The sequence below is a fragment of the Melanerpes formicivorus genome, unplaced genomic scaffold (assembly GCF_026170545.1).
Source record: "Melanerpes formicivorus ecotype bairdi unplaced genomic scaffold, bMelFor1.0.p_v2 SCAF_10, whole genome shotgun sequence".
Classification (NCBI taxonomy): Eukaryota; Metazoa; Chordata; class Aves; order Piciformes; family Picidae; genus Melanerpes; species Melanerpes formicivorus.
Genome location: NW_027142362.1, coordinates 7,526,816 through 7,546,161, shown reverse-complemented (window position 1 = coordinate 7,546,161; position 19,346 = coordinate 7,526,816). Strand labels below are relative to the sequence as shown.

Sequence of the window (19,346 nt, the reverse complement as noted above, 5' to 3'; positions counted from 1 at the left end):
TTGTGTTTGGGCATTTAATAAAAGCAAAGTGGAAGCAAAGCATCACTAAGCTGTGATGCCATTGCTCTCTTTGTCTCTGACCCCACTCTGCACCATGGAACTATAGAATCACAGACTTATTTTTGTTGAAGACCTTTAAGTACTACCATTCCCTAACTCTGCCAAGTTTGGTGCTAAACCATGTCCCTCAGCACAACATCTCTCACGCTTTGAAACACCTCCAGGGGTGGGAGATTCAAACACCTCCCTGAGGAACCTGTTCCAGTGTTTGAGAACCCTTTCAGTGAACAAGTTTCTTCTAATGTCCAACCTAAACCTCCCCTGGTGCTTGAGGCCATTTCCTCTGGTGATATCATTTGTTACTAGGAAGAAAAAAATTAACTCCACCTCACTACAACCTCCTTTCTGGCAGCTGCAAACAGTGACAAGGTCTCCCCTCAGCCTCCTTTCCTCCAGACTAAACAACCCTGGTTCTCTCAGCTGTTCCTCTTAAGACCTGTTCTCCAGACCCTTCAGTAGATTCATTGCCCATCTCTGGACCACCTCCAGCCCCTCAATGCCTTTCAAGTAGTGAGAGCATAGTGTCTTGCCTGGAGTGTAACAGGAGCAGGAGAGCGCTGTTAGGAGGCAGCAGGGCAGCTTTGGAAGCATTTCATTTCTCTCTCAGCAATTTTCTTCCAGAGCCTGAAACATCTGTCTCTGCCTCCAGCCACATGCAAGTGCACCGAAAGAGTTTTGTTCCAAGGCTAATGAGTAATTTCATGGTCTTGGAATTGCAGTCAGGGGGAGGGGGCTGGAACAGCAGCAGGACTCCTGCGCTCTCCGAGGAGCTCTGCCGATCTCAAATCGCAGCCTGGTGACTTTTATTTGCTCGCAGCCCACTGGGCTTCAATTTAAAGTCTGCTGCTAGAGTTGCTGGTGATCCATGCAGGAACAGCTCCTACACAGGCTGCTGCATTCCAGGGGCTTCCTCACTTCTGGGCACAACAAGCAACATGGAAAATAATGACATCAGTGGAGAGGCGGTGGGGGAGCTCAGCTGGGCGTCAGCTCCGCGCTGTTTGTGGGGCGAGCACAAATGAATGCAGAAAGCGACGTGCCTGTCCCGCTTCTGGCTCCAGTGCAGAGTGCTCGTGGAAGCAGGCATGAGGGAACAAACAACCCTGGACAGATGTGTAATCACGTTGCTTGAGTGTCTAGCTGAGGATGCTGAGAGCTGGTGGTGTAAATGGTCTGAGAACAGATATAGAATGAGCTGATGCAAGTGCTAGCTGGTGTCAGCAGTGTTTAAAAAGCACAAACCCCAGCCCTCTTGCTGAGGACAAGGTTATCTGTGGAAAGAGATAATCTCTACAGAGTACAGGAAATAGGAGGCAGATGTTGTCCTATGTTTATCATATGCTTCCACCACAGGGTCTTCCTTTGGGACGGGCTTGCAGGTCCCAGCTCCAGCAGCAGGACTTGTGCAGCTCAATGGATGCACCATACTGTGTTTATCTAGGGCAGAAGTATATACAGAGCTCTTCCTTCACCTGCCCAGGTTCTCTTGGTCTGAAGGGGAAGTTTATATTCACTTGCTGTGACTCAGTTGTAGAGCCTGACTCATTTTCATGCTGTTACTCATAGAAAGGGAAAGCCAAATGGCAACCAGTCTGTGCCTGTAGACACCTGTAATTCTCCAGCTTTCTGCTGTTAATCTCCGAAGGAGTTTCTGTTTATCGGCACTAGCACACTTACCCTGATGAAGCTTTTAATACTTCTCTCTACAGAGAAAGACTGATTAGAAAATCAAGTTTTTTGCCCCTAAAGCTAAGAGGAAGTGTGCTGAATCTCCATGGTTGCTTGTGGAGTTCCTGGAATGGGACTGTCTCAAGCCAACAATTCAAGGATAGCAATGGGCTGCGACCAGGTGGAGCAACCACTGTACAGAGCTGGGAACAGCTGCAGAGGTCCTGCATCTCCTGAGCTGACCTTTGTGGTCTGGAGGGAGTCACTGGTAGTGCTGAGTGATAGGAGATTCTGCTTCTTGCCATGATGGCTTGTTGGTGACCAGTAATCTGTTTCACCAGCTCTCTGGGCTTCTATCTGATGACTCTCCACCGTAATACAGAGCTGCTTGGGGTTCTGCAGCCTGCCTCAGAGGAAGGGATGGTGGTTTACTTTGTGTAAGTCTTTGTTGCAATGCCAGCTCACGAGTTTCTTCTCAGTTAAGACCTGGCTGTTGCTCACTTGTGCATATTTTGTCTGTTTGCTGGGGTGCAGGGAAACACTGGGTCCTGGTTCCTTCTCTTTCAGCATGGTGGGTGGGTTGTTCTGTGCTACAGACCGCACGAGCATGAGTCAGATCTGAAAACCTCACTCAAGATCTGCTTTGGGAGGCTTTAGCTGTGAGGTGGGAGCCAGTGCCTGCCACTACAGCTGGGCTAAGCCAGCCTTTCCTATTTCAGCCTCATTCCATATCAAAACCACAGTGCAGCCCTTCCTGCACTGCACAGGAGAGCACAGTGCAAAGCTCCTGGTGGGTGGGCTGTCCAGAGGACACGGAGGTATCTTGGGCCTTGACATGGGTCTGTGTTAGAGTTAAGTTGTTTTCCTCTGGATTATGGGAAGCTGAAGTTCAGGTTGAGGGTTCTGAGTCTTCCAGAGGAGGATTTGGCCTGCAGTCTGGTTCCCCCTTCTCAGTAGCCTGCTGCTGGGTGAGAGGCCACACTAGGGTCCTGCTCTTTCATCATTCTCCTTGATCCCATCTAAAGAGTTGGTCCCTGGCCTGTCACATGAAAAGCTGGGGTTTCAGTTATTTTCTGGTGGAAAAATATTTAACTGGGAAAATTCCTGTGTCGCCTTGGTATGGTTTCAGCTGGCATCCTGCCTGCCCCTCTCTGAAAATACTGCTGATTTTCAGTGCAAGAGCTTCTTGTGAGCCTGTTTTTTTTGGTTGCATTCCCTCACTTAGGTGTTTTTTTCACCTTGAGCAGAAAGTAGGGGCTGGTCTCTTGTTTTGTGGCACTGAAGTGACCTTCTGGGGCTGCTTGTATGTCCTGCTGCCCTTCACAGGAGATAACAGCTGAGAGAGGAGCATCCACTCCCCTGCTGCTCCTTGCTGTCTGCTGTTAATACTCACCACCGCCCCCAGCTCTGGCAGCCGTGTTTGCAGAAAGCTCTGCGGGCAGTGGAAGCAAGCTGGTTTCATCCTGACAATGTAGTTATCCTTTTAAGGGAAAATTCCCTCCGGGAGCCAACCCTCAATTACCTCCTGCTCCAGTGCCTTCTTGCTGGAGATGGCTTGTAACACAGCTGAGTTACAGCCACAGGAACTCATCCGCTCTGCAAAAAAATACAATTCAGCTCTGTTGGCCTCTGTTGTTTACTGAATCTAGAAATTGGGGTCAAACCCCAGAGGACTGGCTCCTCTCATCAGCACAGTTGCACAGAACCAAGCTGTGGATGTTGTATCTTCAAACCCAGATGCTATTCCCATGGTATGCAGATACTATGTTCTGCCCTAAAGGAGTTTGCTGCAATATTGGGGAGCTGTGGGTATGCAAGTGGCTGCTAGATGCCAGGAAACTGGGGTAGGCAGTGGCTGCATTTCAATTTGCTGTTATTCATGGTGGTGAATGGGAGGGGTGCTCTGAGGGTCCTGATTCAGAGGCCTAAAAATCTCTTCTCTTCTGCTGACATGTCTCATAGTCCGCAAGAGCAATGTCTGACAGGGATAGGGCTGCTGCAGAAGTTGCCCTCTGCCTCTGCCACAATAAGCCAAGCAGGAGCATGCAGAGCTCTAAAGAACATCCTGTGCTCTTTCTATTCTATTCTATAGGAACGGTGGCTTTGGCTGCAAGCCCCTGCATTTACATCTCGTCTGTTTAGTGCTGAAAATACTTTAATTCCAGACAAGCTCTAACCAGAAGAACATGACATTTCTGAATGCAAACTTGTTGCAGGAATGAGAGCAGACTGTTTCAAGAAGTTCTAGGAACCGCTTCTTCTGACATCTGTCGATTTACAGCGGGTGTCTCTGAAAATGGCACTTTGTCTCTGGGCAATGACAAACTCGCTTAATAAAACAGCCATGTACCTCTGCAGCTACTGTCATCTTCAGACAAACCAAATGGACCACAGCCCATGGTCTGACAGGATCATCTCAGAATGAATTGATGCTCCTTGGAGGAGCAAAGGAGCCAGGCTGGATCCCTGTGCCCCACTGTGAGTGAAACACACAGGAATCTTATTCTTATTCTTATTCTTATTCTTATTCTTATTCTTATTCTTATTCTTATTCTTATTCTTATTCTTATTCATTCTTATTCTTATTCTTATTCTTATTCTTATTCTTATTCTTATTCTTATTCTTATTCCTATTCTTATTCTTCTTATTCTTATTCTTATTCTTATTCTTATTCTTATTCTTATTCTTATTCTTATTCTTATTCCTATTCTTATTCTTCTTATTCTTATTCTTATTCTTATTCTTATTCTTATTCTTATTCTTATTCTTATTCTTATTCTTATTCCTATTCTTATTCCTATTCTTATTCTTCTTATTCTTATTCCTATTCTTCTTCTTCTTCTTCTTCTTCTTCTTCTTCTTCTTTTTCTTCTTCTTCTTCTTCTTCTTCTTCTTCTTCTTATTCGTCTTAGTCTTAGTCTTAGTCTTTCTTATTCTTATTCTTATATTCTTATTCTTATATTCTTATTCTTATTCTTTCTTATTCTTATTCTTATTCTTATTCTTATTCTTATTCTTATGCTTATGCTTATGCTTATGCTTATGCTTATGCTTATGCTTATGCTTATGCTTATTCTTATCTTATTCTGTCTGTCTGTCTAGGTTGGACTGAGAGAGCTTTCCCATCTTCTCAGCCTTCCCAAGGGTTTGGATTCTCTTCCCCTATCTAGAGCAAGGCAAAAAAATGACGGAATGTCAAAACCTCTGTAGGCAGGCAGGGAGCAGTCACGTGAGCTCCATCAAAATATGTAATTTCATACTTTCAAAAACTCTTGGGGTAGATCACTTTAAAAATGGTAAATGAACTGCAGTGTTGAAATTGCCTTTTCATGCTGCAGAGCTAACCTCTCCCCTTTCGAAATGTCAACTTTTCAGGGCTTTTTTTTTTTTTACTTTTATTTTTCTTTTTCCTTTTTTTTTTGGTTGTTTTGTTAGCCCAAGACACTTTTTCCACATCTGCAGCCCTCTGTTAACAGTTTGCAGTTTGCTGTTTTGCCATCAAATTTCTCGCCAGCCATTCCCGCGGGGCCCTGGTTCCACCCGTGGAGGTGGGCGGTTTTGAACCTGCCTGGGTAGGGAAGCAGAAGCGTGGGTAGGCTGAGCGCCATCCCATCGCTGGAGTCCATAACTATCGTTTGAACCCCTGACCTTTCAGACATTCATTAGCTCTTGGCAGTCAAAGACAAGTGGAATGTCTGTGCCTCGCTCAGGAAATTCAGCCCATGGTGCTGAAAATGCAGTGTTGCTCCGGAGAAAGAGCTGCTGAGAGGCTCAGCTGCTGGGGCAGGAAGGTTGTCCAGTGTGCTGGGGACAGGCACGGGGGAGCGTAGGTTCAAATCTCTCTCTCCTGTGATCTCTCATATGACATCTGGCCATGTTTTTTCCTTTGTGCTTCGTTTCCCCTTCAGCACCGAGCCTTGCAATGATGCACAGCACAAGCAGAACTGGGCAGTGCTTTGCTGTCATGGTGATGTGGTCCAAACAAACCCGGAGCATTTGGCCAGTGTTTCAAAACTGACTTCTTGTTGCGAATGCATTAGCAGAGGAACTCACAGTTTTGTTTGCTCTCCTGGTTAGTCATGCTGGCTTGCTTATAGAATCATAGAATCAATAAGGTTGGAAAAGACCTCAAAGATCATAAGGTCCAACCTGTCACCCAAGACCTCATGGCTACTAAACCATGGCACCAAGTGCCACGTCCAGTCCCCTCTTGAACACCTCCAGGGACAGTGACTCCACCACCTCCCTGGGCAGCACATTCCAATGGCTAACAACTCTCTCTGGGAAGAACTTTCTCCTCACCTCCAGCCTAAATTATATTGTTTGGAGAGCACAGGGAGCAGAGGGAGCAGCTGTTGGACTTCTGGAGAGCCTCAGTTTCACTGATACATATCCCAGTACGAGGTGGTGTGCTAGATAACTCACATCTAAAACTCCTTTAAGAAGCCTTTGTTTTTTTCTGGGCAAGGTAGGTTTCTGTCTACAACTACCTGAAGGGAGGTTGCAGCCAGGTGGGGGTTGGTCTCTTCTCCCAGGCAACCAGCACCAGAACATGAGGGCACAGTCTCAAGCTGCACCAGGGGAGGATTAGGCTGGATTTAGGAAGAAGTTCTTCACAGAAAGAGTGATTTGACATTGGAATGTGCTGCCCAGGGAGGTGGTGGAGTCATCGTGAATGGAGGTGTTTAGGAAGAGACTGGATGGGGTGCTTGGTGTCATGGTTTAGTTGATTAGATGGTGTTGGATGATAGGTTGGACTTGATGATCTCAAAGGTCTTTTCCAACCTGGTTAATTCTAATTTTAAATTCCAATTCTAATTCTGCAGAAAGATAAAAGAATTTTCCTCCAAAACTACTTGAAGGTTTTTATGAGTGGGAGGCAGAAATGTTAATATAGTTAAAAACATCCCTGAGCATCTGAAAGTTGAGACCAAGAGGGAATGAAATTATTTGATAAGGTAATGGTGAGGGAAAGGCAGTAACCAGCTTTTAAATATCTTCATTTCTGGATCTGATTCCACAGTGTTGTTCTGAGGGGAAGGAGATGTGGGTCTGGTTTTGTTGCATATGTGTTACATCCTTACCCATGAACAGGCTTCCCGCTATCCCTGAAGGTGTTTAAAAGATGCAGAGATGTGGTGCTAAGGGACATGGTAGACTTGGTAGAGTTAGATAACTGTTGGACTCAATGGCCATAAACCACCTCAAGTTCTTCATACTGGGAGATGCTATAAAAGAACTGCCAAGAGTATTGATAGTCCAAATTATGGAGGGAGTTATAGCTCATTCCTTTTGAGCAAATAGTTTGAAAGTTCATTTCCTGACGTTGAAAAAATGCCCACCTTCAAGGTGTAAACTTATTCCCCACGGGGTTGTAGAAACCAGCTTGTGAATCCAATGGGGCTCAGGCATAAAGAGATTTCCTTGGCTGTGGCACAACTAAAACTTATGGACAGCTTCTATCAACACTGGGCTGAGCTTTGGAGGAACCTGTTGTTCTGGCAGAGAAGGGACTAGAAATGGAAAGCAGAGTCTGCAGGGAATTTCTGGTTCACCATGTTTATCATCCCACAGCTCCCCAGCAAAAGTGAAATCAGGGTTAAAGACCTGAACAGCCTGTGGGGTTTCTTAGGCCCTGAGTCTGGTTGCTGAGGCTTCTATCACTGTCCTGCACAAACTGTATGGGTGGCAAAGGACCCCAGACAAGAGTTTCATATCTGTGTATCTGCTCTTTAGGTGGAGGTGTCCTTGTGGATCCCATTCTAAAATACATCCATCCTGGGCCTGCAAGGCTTTTCTAAATTGAAGCCTTCAATCTTTTTTTAGCAGCAAATTAATCCAACTTTGGGTTTTATTTCCTTGTTGACAGCCATCCCTTCTGGAATAACTTTGAACAAATGGCATATTGCAATACTCCACAGTTTTCTTTCTTTTCTGTAGGTGTGGATACCTGTGATTTACTTATCCTCTTCAGTAGAGCTGCACTAAGGTAGGATTCCTTCACCATTTCCTCCTACGTTGTGGTTTGCAACCTCTGAACTGCCAAGCTGGGCTTGCTCAGGATGAGGAACTAACACTGCACAGCAGGAGATAGGAGGACTAAGCCTCCAGCTGCTCTCCAAAGGGAAGCTGGTGGGACTGGGTCTCTGATACTCAGGAGCAGATGGAGAATAAATGGGTTTACAGTAGTACTTCAGACTGATCTCAGACAGCAGGATTGTTGCTGAGAATCAAATCATTAGTGCTTGGTGACTAAGTTTCCTGCAATAAATTAGGCACTGACTTTCTGAAGTATGTGACTTGCATAGCATAACAAACCAGGGTTCTCCATTTCCTAAGCATGGTGGACATCTTCTGTGCCTGAAAATCTTCTAGTTCTTAAGCTGGAAAGGGGAAATATTGGAGAGCTTCACTGCTGATGACTCATGTTTAAGATAAAACACACATTTTTTAATAGCAAGAATAATTAGTCATCAGACTTGACTTGCCAATGTTGTAGTAAACCTTTTGGAACCCTGGGGACTGGAAGAGCTCTTTCTGCTCTTTTTCAGTTGCAAATTACTGAGCTCTGTGGGATCACTGGATAGAATCTGGGACCTGCATTTTCTATTTCAGATTACATGATGGCACAGACTCTTCAAACCAGAAACTCATGAATATCCATTGACTTAAAAGCAGTCAGACAAATGTTTCACATGCCAATACTATGTATGTTTTCTTTTGCCTTGCTTTAAATCATTTCACAGTACTAGACACTTCCCTTCCTTACCAACACCAACTTAAGGCCAAAATGTGATGTGTTGTCTGTTTTGTTTTGAGAGGAAGAGACTGTCTTTCTCTAAAATATATCTGTAAACATCAACTCTGTGTCTTGGGAGATTCCTTTAAGGAACAGCCCCCTTCCCAGCATGGGGTTAGAGGGTTTGCTAAGCATATTTTTCTGCCCAGCTGCAACCAAGCTTGTGCAATAGGATGGCACACATTCTTGCACTCTTCTCCCTCTTTCCTCTTAACTTTTGAACCTACTGCCCAGTTTCTACCCGTTTTCACAGAAGGGAAGCAGTCACTATGATACCAGCTTCTTGTCTTCCTGTAGCTTACTGGCATCTGGGTAGAGGAAGGAGGCTCTGATGCTGCTCACCACCAAGGGGATGACTGCTGACTGAGCTCAACGTTTCACAGACACCAGAAAGTCCACGTGAAGATGTTAAGTGTAACCCAGACAGCACTGCTGGAAACTGCACTTGGTGAGATCTCCAGCAGTGAGGATGCTTCCTGCTCCTTTTCAGTAGAGCAGATCCTGGTGTTGGCTCTGCTTCTGGCCAGGGCAGCCAAACTGGCAGGCAGGGATGAGTCAGGAACTGCACAACTCCAGCTCTGTGCCAGCTGCAGCCCCCAGCACTTCTCCTTCCTCCAGGCTTGTGGTTAGCACAGCATCCAGCTTACCCCAGCCTGACCACAGCCTGTGCAACAGGCCCTCCTCCAGAGCAAAGCCTGAATGTGCCAGTCCTGGTGGCTCTTCTTTACTCCTGTTTAGGACAAATGGCTCTTAAACAGCTGATGTTTAAAAGAGGGGTTTTATTGCCAAATCTCAAAGCTCTTTACAAGCAGGAGACAAAGTGCTGCCCTTCCACAGGCTGCAGCAGCTGCTTTTCAGATAGTCATCCCCTTTTGCTTGCTTACAAACTCAACTTCCTTCCTGTCACAGACACATAACCTGGTGGCACAGCCCAGCCCAAAACACAGACTCACAGCCCGGTGCTCCATGAGCAGAGGGTTTTCAGACACAAAAACCCCAGACTTAGTCCATCCAGAAATTAGATGTAAGATTAAATGTAAGTTTAAAGGGACACATTAACAAAAGTGCATGGTGGCAAGATGAGAGTTGCTGTACGAGGTCAGAGAAGATCAGAATCCTGTCTCTATCTCTGCCTAGCACTGCCATTTTCAGAGGAGTATGTAAGAACACCTCAGAAGGCAGCTCCCAGCCTTGGGCAAGACCTGGCTCATGACCAGAATGAGAAAAACAAGTAGGAGAACTGCAGAAGGAACATGATGCATTGTTTCCTGCAAAGTGCAGGTGAATCAGGATTACGACCAGGACAGACATTTTGGGATGAACTGGCAACTCCATTAGAAAAAATATAGTTCAAATCAAAGGGTCTCTAACATAGCATTTGCAGCAGTAGAGTTCCTGGGTGCTACAGAGATTCCACTTAAGTTATACATATTTACAAGGTATAATACAAATCTAGTAAGTTTGGTTAGTACAGCAAATAAAATCATTAGCTGTAGCTTATAAAACGATTTAACTTGCCCATTTCCTAACAGAATCAAGGGGTTTGTCTGTTAAGATTCCTACTGATGGGTATTCAGTAACATTTCAGGCATCTATTCATTAGAATATTCAGTATAATATAAAAATATACAGTAAATATAAGGTTTTGGCTGTATTTTCATCAGCATTTTGCCAGACAGGTCCCCACAGAACACACCACCACAAGAAAACACCTGCAAGAGCAAAAGCATTTGTATATAAACTAGAGGACTGAGCTATCCCATATAAGCTGCTTCCATTCTGCCTTTTCAGTTCTAGGCTTTGATTTGCCCACCTTGGAGTTTAGGATTGCCTTCAGCTTTGAGATATGAACCTCCACCCAGAGTTTGTGTATACTCCTGATCGTGTGAACTGTTGTTGGGTATTTTTCCCTCCCATCTAATTGATCTCTCATTGTGGAACTGCATCTTGCAAAAGCCTGCCTGCTCTCTGGAGCTGATGTCCCTTGACTTCCAGTGCATGCCAGGTTCTGACAGCTCACACTCACACCACACAGTGTTCGGTAAACAAAAGTGCACATGCAGAAAATACATTTAGCTAGCAGATAGGCACTGAATATTGTCTGTGGTACTAGCCCTTGTCCTAAGTATGTCTGGAAAGGTGAGTAAAACCCATGGTTCACATTGAATCTACAGCAGCAAATGACAGATCCAGAGCTTGCTCCAGGCTGTGTGCCTGGGAGTGGGCTTAGGACACAGGAATTGAGTTTTTGTCTCAAAGCAAAACTTTTTGGCACCTCAGCCCTGAGTGTCTGACTGTGTAGAACTTTCCATGTGAGAGAAATAACAGGTGAATTCCCATGTGGCTGTCTTGAGAGGAGGACGGACCACTGAAACCAAGGCTGCTTTAACCAGAAGAGGAAGAAGCATCAGTTCCAGACACTACCTGTCTTGCTGGCTCTAAGTGGTGAAAAAGGGTATTTGGTAGCCCCAGACCAACTTTTCTGTGCTCAGACCTGAAGTGCCTACTGCCTAGCCTAAGAATAGCCTCAGATGAAGCTTTTACTGAGCTGCTGCTATGTGGAGTGTTTCCAGCCCACCACAGCCTTGTGGAACCTGGGAAAATATAACAGAAAGACCAGAAGAGAAATAAATGGGTAAGCTAAGAGGGCAGTGCTGGCAAATGAGAGAAAAGAGCTCAGGTATCATGTCACTCCTTACAACTAAACTGGGAAGATCACCCTTCTCCATGCTTCCAGAATCTGGTTCAAGCAAAGGAGAAGCCCTTTGGGCTGTCATAGGATTCTCCTCAGAGCAACTGTAGAGAACAGGGGAGGGGACCCAGCTCAGCCATGGGGCCATACAGCAGTGGTGCAAAGACAGGATTTTATCACAGTGATCATCACTGAAGACCATGGGAACTGTGGCTGCTTTTAGCGGGTGGGCAGGGAAGCTGTGGGAGTTGTGCCAGAGCCTTCTCCAATGCCTTCCTCACACCCTTCTGTAGCAATGCATTTTTATTTTAAATATACTTAACCTGCTGGGACCAGCCCCAAAGTTGTGCATGCAAAATGCCCTTCCCTCCTTCCACTCCAGTTACAGATGTCTGTGCCAAACTGTGGCTCTCAGGCTAGCCAGGACCCAGCAGGTAGAGATGTGTTAAATAGGAAGAGGGATCTCATCCGCCTGCTGCCTGGTACGCATGCTCCTGTCAGTTAGCATCCCAAGACAACACAGAGAGTGAGCCTCCAGCTAAGGCTGAAGCTAAAGCTTCTTAATGACAGTGCTCCTAGGGAGCTCCTGGGGATCTCCTGGACACAAGTTCTCCAAACACCTGGCTAATTGTTCCCAGTGATGATAAGGGGATTCAGAATTACCAGAGAGGTATGGTCCTCAATAATCATCAGCATGTTGTGCTGGTAGAAGACACTCCTTCAAAGGCCAAGAAGAACCTGCTCTTTGCCTCAGTCTCCCTATTAATGAAACAGGAACAATTAATACTTGCTTAGCAATGATGCATCAAGACTTGGGTTCACTTAAGCAGTGCTTAGCACACCTAAAGCTTTGTAGGGCCAGACTTGGAAGAGTGCCTTCATACAGCTGTTCCACATCTGAGGACACTACTTGGAGTCAAGAGTTGGCCAGTTTTGTTTGCCTCTGTGTGAGGTCAGTTTTTTAACTGTGGATGTGGTTTTATGAGTATCTTTGGAGGAGATTAAACCATTTATCTTTAAATTCCTAGATGTCACCGGGCCAGGTGGTCTGGGAAACCTTGCCAGCAAGTGAACAAACACTGACTATATTTATCCTATATGATTTAACTGAGAAAACCAGATAGGTGCCAGTGCAATCTGGTCTCTGCTTGTCTGTACATACAGATAGGCAGGGGCTTTTGCTAGAGTAACCATTCTGCTCCTTTCAAAAACCTGGCTTGCTCTGATTACCAGTAATATTTAAGGCTTGATCCATGGAAAAGACTTTGGACAGAGTCCTCAGAGAGCATTCACATTTTGAAACCCTTCAATGTCCTGCAACCTTCTGCTGTGCTAAGAAGATTAGAACCATTCTGGTATGTACAGCATGAAGAAAGAGAGAAAGATGCTATAACTGAAAGCTCAATTCTGTCCCGTGGTGTGTGCCCAGCAAAACACCACCTTTTAAACACTGGCCTAGCAATGGTACAAATCTATGAATGGCAAATGTTCAGCTTTGATTGTGAGGAAGAAGTATCTTTGAGGAGTTATGTCAGGGAGCACTTCTCCTGTAAAGAGTCACTAGATCCTTTTGCTTTTCTTTCTGTTTCTGTGCTGCTTCTTTTTTCAGTTCTCCAAGACCTTTGATTTCTTGCAAAACTTGAGTAGCTTGCCGAAGTTGCTCTACTGCCTCATTCAGCAAAGTCTCTGCCATCACTGGGGGTCCATTCCCCTCCTGGGCCTGTTCCAAGCCTTCACGTAAAACCTTCTGCAGCAGTTTTTCTGCTTTTTCCCTTTCATTAGCAACTTTCTCCTCCATTTTAGCTAAGCAGTGATGGGAATCCTTGGGGAAAACTTGGCTTGGAAGCACTCTCTGTGTACTTCTGGAATCAGACAGCAAGTCTCCCAGAGAAGAACTGCGGAGTTTAAAACCTGAAGTGCCTTCTGCAGACACTTTCTTCTCAGTAGTTGCTTTTACACTCTCATGGCCAATTTCTGTAGCTAAGGAAGTCTCTGTCTCTTCTGTTGAAGTTTGCTGTTCCTCAGCAGTGGCTTCCCCATTTCCTTCTTCATTTTCAACTGCTGGGGATGTGAACTCTGCTGCCTCACTGGCTGCAATCCCATTCACTGGGGGCTTGGTGCTGGCAGACTCCAGGGCTTCACAGCCCCCAGCTTCCAGGTCGCCATGGCTGGAGTCCATTGTGGCTAGCATCTTTTCTGACAGAACTTTAGGAGGAACGGGAGGCTTTGTAACATCTGCAGCATCAGTCTCAGCAAGGCTCTCTTTGCTACTACCTCCTGATGATTTCAAGTCTTCTGTGATTTTAGGCTCAGAGACTGGTTGGTCCCAAGCTACTTTCAGCTTATCTGGCATGGTCCTGGGAAGTGCAACTGGAGCTTTTGCTAGGCCCTTGCTGCTGACCTCAGTGAGGCTCTCTCTGTTCTCCTCACTTGGTGCTTGGGATCCTTCCACATTCTCCTCTGGGCTTACACTGTCCTTTGATGTCATGCTTTCATTAAGCTTCTTATCTGGAGGCAATGGAGGAGACAGAGGTTTTTTGAGTTCCTGGTCAGAAGCATTATTCTCTGCTTCTTGGGTTTCCTTTGTGCCAGTGGGTTTTGCAGGTGGCATAGGTGGCTTTGGAGTTTCTTTCTGGGGGGGCACGTTGTCACTTTCGCTGACAGTGGAATCAAAATTCGGCGGTCCATTGTCTACTATATCCAGATCTAGTCTCAGGATACCATCTGATGTGGACTTGGCAGCCTGAAACATGAGAGAGAAATTTCTCAGTATCTGTCCCATCATCAATCCTGTGCTCCATCCTTTAACTTGAAGTTAAAGTGCAAGGCTGTCAGGACCGGTCTGGTAAGTGAAGGCTTGCTCCTTCGCACACCCACACCATTTATATCTGTTAAAACTGCAAGGAGAATCTGACTGATAACAAAAGTGGTGTTTTTAAGAGCAGCTTTATTTAGAGCTCAAGAGCACTCTATGGAGCTTATGCTGCTTCCAGAGAGCATCACCCTGTGCTACTCTCTTAACAGCAGTAGCCAGCTCTACCAGCTCTTCCAGCATTAACCTGATAAGTGAAACCAAATGTGATCTGATATGCTAAAATTTAATGAGCTATGATAATTACAAGTTCCAAACATTTCACCCAACAAAAAAGGAAGTTGGGTCAAGTCATATACATTGAATGCATTGGGTGAAGCCCTTCCATGCCCTGCACAGCCCTGGCTTTTTCCCAGACCAATGCATTCTCACATTATGAGCATTTTGCTGCTGAGTTTTTTTCTGCCCACTAGTGCAGCAACTTGCACAGGAGTGTCAAAGCCAATAACCATAAGCAGTCAAGAATTAGGGCAGAAGCACAGAACTTACTTTACTGCTTCCTTTGAGAAGAAAACTCAAATCCTGTTCCACAATGACCTTATTTCTTGGTTTTCCTCTTGGTGCTCAATGGTCAGTTCTGATGTTTTAATTCTTTATCCTGTGGTAGCTGGATCCCTCTGCCCTCTTCATTTCCAACATGTCTACCCAAAGCACACCTGCTTTCTCCACTGTCACATTTTTACTTGAACACATAAGCCAAGCTGACCTTTAGATCACTTGGCCATGAATACTATTGTAAAACCATTGCCTTTGCTTGCTTCCTCCAAGCCGATGACATCCCTGTCTTACTGGGGCCAAGCCTCAGCTGGTTAAACCTCCTCCAAACCACAAGCTGTGTGCAAACTGATCTAGTAGGGGGTGTTTCCTAAAAAGGATGGACTTAGTAGAGATATTGCAGCGTGTAAGCTCAGTGGCCCAGAGGGAGAAAAGCGGTGACAGTTCCTGTGTGAAGGAACCCAAAACCACACAAAGGCATAGCTGCAGCCAGGGCCAGGCTCCTGCAGTGCTGGGTTTAGTTAAAGTCTCTGTTTGCCTTTCCAGCCTATCAGAAAGATAAAGGCAAGCTGCATCCTGGCATCTTGGCCCTAACACCAAAAATCATCGTTCATCCCATTTCCTTCATGCTACTGCAGGCAGCAGCCATGATACACATCTTTCTTCAGGCTCAGTCCTCTCCCTTTCCCCTCATTCCTGCTTCACAATTTGTGAGTTAGTTTCCCCTGAATTTGGCTGAAGGCAAGAGGCCTTATGGATTATTAATGTTGGAGGCAGTTTGTAAAAATAGTGAGCTGAGCAGGGAAGAGAGATCTTTTTAGTGCCTGGGGAAGGGCTTCCTACCTTACCAACCCCATATTAGGCAACAGAGTATCCACACTTCGTTGCTGCGGTGACTTTTGTCATGTTTTTTTCTGCGGTTTCCTGGAGGAGTGGTGGCTGGGAATTCATGATTCATTTCTATGCATTTCTTTAGAAGAGACACTCTGCCTCCATTTCTATGCAAAGTAAAAAGTCTTGGGGCATCTCGCTTTCTGCACGAGGGTCATCCAAATGCTGTGCAGACACGTAAGTCAACATCTTGGAAGTCTAATGGAAGAAGGTTGGATAAAACACCTTCCTTGGCTGAGGTGAATGCTCTGCTAAAATATCAATCTCTCTGTGGAAACTTCTTCACCAATCATAGGAATCAAACATTAGGAATCAAACCTCTCCCATGGAAATGAACTGCAGGTTTATTTTGTGATGGGTTTTCTTTCTTTCTTTCTTTCATTGTTTTCAAGTCACAGATACAGAAAATCAGTTAAAAGCAGACAGGTTAGTCCATAAAACTGACTGGGAGAGTAATGTATTCTGTTTCAGCCCTAAGGAAGGGCTTGTAAGCTTGAAAGCTTGTCTGCTTTTTCCAGCTGGCTCAATAAAAAAGTACAGCTTCTCCCCACAGACTGTGCTGTTCTTCTACCTTTAGACCACTGTGACCTCAAAATCATCACCTCTTAGAAAGTAAATATAGGAGTTTTGGTCTCCTCTGATTAAAAAGAAACCAGAATGGCTCTCACCAGATGGTGAAGCAGCTCAGAGTTATGGAAAGATAAATTTATCCTAACATGTTGCAGCAGCTACAGATATGTGGTAACCTGGAGCTTCATTAGAAAGGTGCTGCTGCAGTTCTTCCCACAGGAAGCTGTTTCCTTTGTCAGCTTTCTTTGGGCTCTCTGTACCTGGGGTTTTCCCTGGTGCTTTGTACCTAGGTGGAAGGAGCAGCTCTTGGTGATCCTGGCTGGGGAGATGGATCACCCCAGGGTGGGTGCCCTTACCTCTTTTAAGTGACTTCTCGTGGGTGGCCTGCGTCCATGGGCCACTTTCACTCTGTCCCGAGTTACATGGTCCAGGGAAAGGCTCTCGTCAACTTTCACCTTTGAAAGGGAAAAGAGGAGGGAAAGAAAACAGGAAGAGATCATTGATTTCTCAAGATATGTGTATAAAGTTCTCACACATGAAGGGATGCAGCAGCATTTGGATGAATATTTTATCACTAGTTAATTCAGAACCTAGTCCCAGCCTGCCTGCAAAGCCCTGCGTGTACATGACGGATATTTGGGGGATCTGTTCTATACAGAGCCCTGCTTACCTCAGACACTCCAAAGCAAAGCAGCCAGCCTTCACAGGTCTGTGATGAGTACTCCCCCCTCCACCTAAGGGGCAGGAAAGGGAGGACACAAGGCAGCTTTGCTGTCCTTGATGCAGTCCAGGCTTGGACCAGCTCCTGCCTGTGGCAGAGCACAGCGCTGACATTGCTGCTGCCATCTTAGAGGTGAAAGCTCATTAATATCCCTGACCTGACTGTGAACTGCACCAGCAGCACTCGGGTACAGACCTTCCCTTCTACAGCTCTAATGACTGCAGGATGCTGAAGAGAAGGTGTGAGCAGTGACCTGGATTAATTGCAACTCTAGCTGGATTAACAAATTTATTTCCTGGAATCAAATGAGAACTCCACTGCTTCCCACACGTGGGGAGGGAGGTCCCAGCACCCTAGCAGCTATTTCTTTGATGGCTCTCTCCACCCACTCACATTATGATGGCTGAGGGATGGAGTTTGCTCCATGCAGAGGGGCAGTACCAGTGACCAGGGATGGTGGAACATCAGTGTGTCCTTGGTTTGCTGGCCTTTGTACAAAGGAAAGCTGGTGAGGGTGAAATAAGGATTTAAAGGGGAAAATGAGTCCCAATTCCTGTCTGATATGGCAGAGTGGGTTTAGAGCTCTTTTAGTAGGGAACAGCTAATCCAAGCCAGCTGAGGGCTTGACCTGTGTCTGGTGTGTGTGGTAACACTTTAAATCTGAGGTTTGATCCTTGCTGGAATGAATGAGAATTAGAGGCTGGCTCCCTCTGAGAACCTGGATCCTCCTAAGGAGGATAACCCCAGGCCACGGTGCTTGGAGGTGACCTGAGATCCCAGCTGGCTATACTGCCAGTGGGGTAAGCAGACTCCCTAGACATGTGCTGTTCCCCTGCAGGCAGCTATGAGCTGGCATGGGGTCCCTCCAGCAAGGGCTGAGCAGCATTACTTTGCATGACATCATATCTCCTCTCCACTGAGACATGACAGCAGACCTGGCTGCTAAGCTCTCTGCTGCTGGGTTTTGTCCTCTCAGGCTGCTGATGGCCTCATCTGGTTCCTTTAATTCCATGTGTTGCTTCCCACTTGGTCCAGAGGCCCAAGGATCCTCTACATAAAACAAAAGCCTGACACAGAGTGTCATTTACTTAGGCAGAAAAAAAAGGAGAATGTTCCAACTTCTCCTCCTGCTTTTACCTTCTGCTGAATAAAATCAAAGCCCAAGCTCTCAGTTTGCATTTCCAGCACTGTATCTGCAGCACTTCACCCTTCTCTCAAAACTTATTTTGTTTCCCTTTGCTAAAATAGATCTCATTGGTTGCTTTGTCTCCTTATTACTCTGCCTGTTTCTTCTTGTGTCATTCCTGTGATGGTGGCTTTGTGCACTTCCTTTTGGTTACTGAAACAACTGCAGAATAGATGCTGCTCCTTTGGTTTAGCTCAGGGCTGATTTACAGGCTAACAGGGAGCAGGGCAAGGTTAGTCAGGCTCCAGGCTGTGCAGTTTTTATCCTTCTCTCTGCTCAGCAGGATGGGAGGAAGATTTAGGAGTTCAAGTGTGCTGAGGCCAGGCAGGTAGGTTTGGCCAAGGCCACAGAATAACTTTGCACCAGACTTCTCTCCAGACTGCAGGCAGAATAGCTGGTGGATGAGTCATTTCTTCCAGTCTTGAAGACTGGGCTATGTTCTAACCAAATACCTCCATTTCCATACTGCTTGGTGCTGAGGATCATGACACTGTGAGCAAGACAAGTTCCTCAGGCTGCAGCCCTAGCTCTCCACAACTCAGGCTGCAGCTGCTTCTCTGCACCATTCATTTTCAGTGGGAGAGGGGAACTCTGATCCCAAACTCTGATCCCATTCTACCTTCTTGAGCTGGGAACTGAAGTGGCTAAAAGCTCTCAGCCTGTGGGGATGCAACCTGGTTTGCCTTGCTCTTTCTCTTCCCTTCAACCATGGCTGGCATGCAGGAAGGACAGGGTGTATGAGGGCTCAGGCAAGTTCTGCTTTTAGCTACAAAAGCAGTGGATGAGAATTAATACAGAAATGCAGGACTTTGAAAACTGTTCCTCTTACCTCATCAAATATTTTGTTTTTGCCTCTGTTGATCCCTTCATTAAGAGCTTTTATCCACGATTCCTTTTCTTCCAGAGTTGGAGCTTGAAATTTGATATCATGAACCTGCAAAAGCAGAGAGACAATTTTGCTTTAGCATTCTTTGTCAGGACCAGAGAGGTAGCTCTCTGCTCTCTGTGTATCACTTCAGTTTCTATGTAACATCCAGTTCCAGCTTGTGTTTAAACTAGGGATTCCTTTGCACTTTGGCAGGGATTTCACTTCATAGCTCCCATGAACAGGATTTTGTTGTGCTGAACAGCTTGTTGCTGTGGTTTTATTTTTGCCACTAGTACCTAAAGTGGTATGAAAGTAAGAGTTTCTCCCTTCTGCAAAACCCTCAGAATAGCTCTTAGAGGAGCAGTGGGTTGTACAGCCACTGGTCACACTGCATAGAGAGAGTCAGACTGAAAGCCCAAACCATTTTGTTCTGGTTCTGCTGCAGTAAAGTACTTTATCTCCAACTTCCCCTGAGGCTGCAAGCAATGGGAAGGCTGCGTGCAACAGGCTCTGCCTGCTTCCC

The 19,346-nt window shown here is 45.8% G+C and overlaps 1 protein-coding gene across 1 annotated transcript in view; it reads right to left on the bottom strand.

Annotated features, from left to right (window-relative positions):
- Nucleotides 1–9,290: 9,290 nt before the first annotated feature.
- Nucleotides 9,291–19,346, bottom strand: part of PLEKHO2 (pleckstrin homology domain containing O2) — a 29,839-nt gene continuing 19,783 nt past the window's right edge. The window contains exons 4-6 of the mRNA XM_068143470.1: nucleotides 18,785–18,889; nucleotides 16,405–16,503; nucleotides 9,291–13,963 (exon numbers count right to left, since the gene is read on the bottom strand). Of these exons, the coding sequence (XP_067999571.1) occupies nucleotides 12,752–13,963; nucleotides 16,405–16,503; nucleotides 18,785–18,889 (1,416 nt within the window). The 3' untranslated portion in view covers nucleotides 9,291–12,751. The remainder of the gene's footprint in view (nucleotides 13,964–16,404; nucleotides 16,504–18,784; nucleotides 18,890–19,346) is intronic.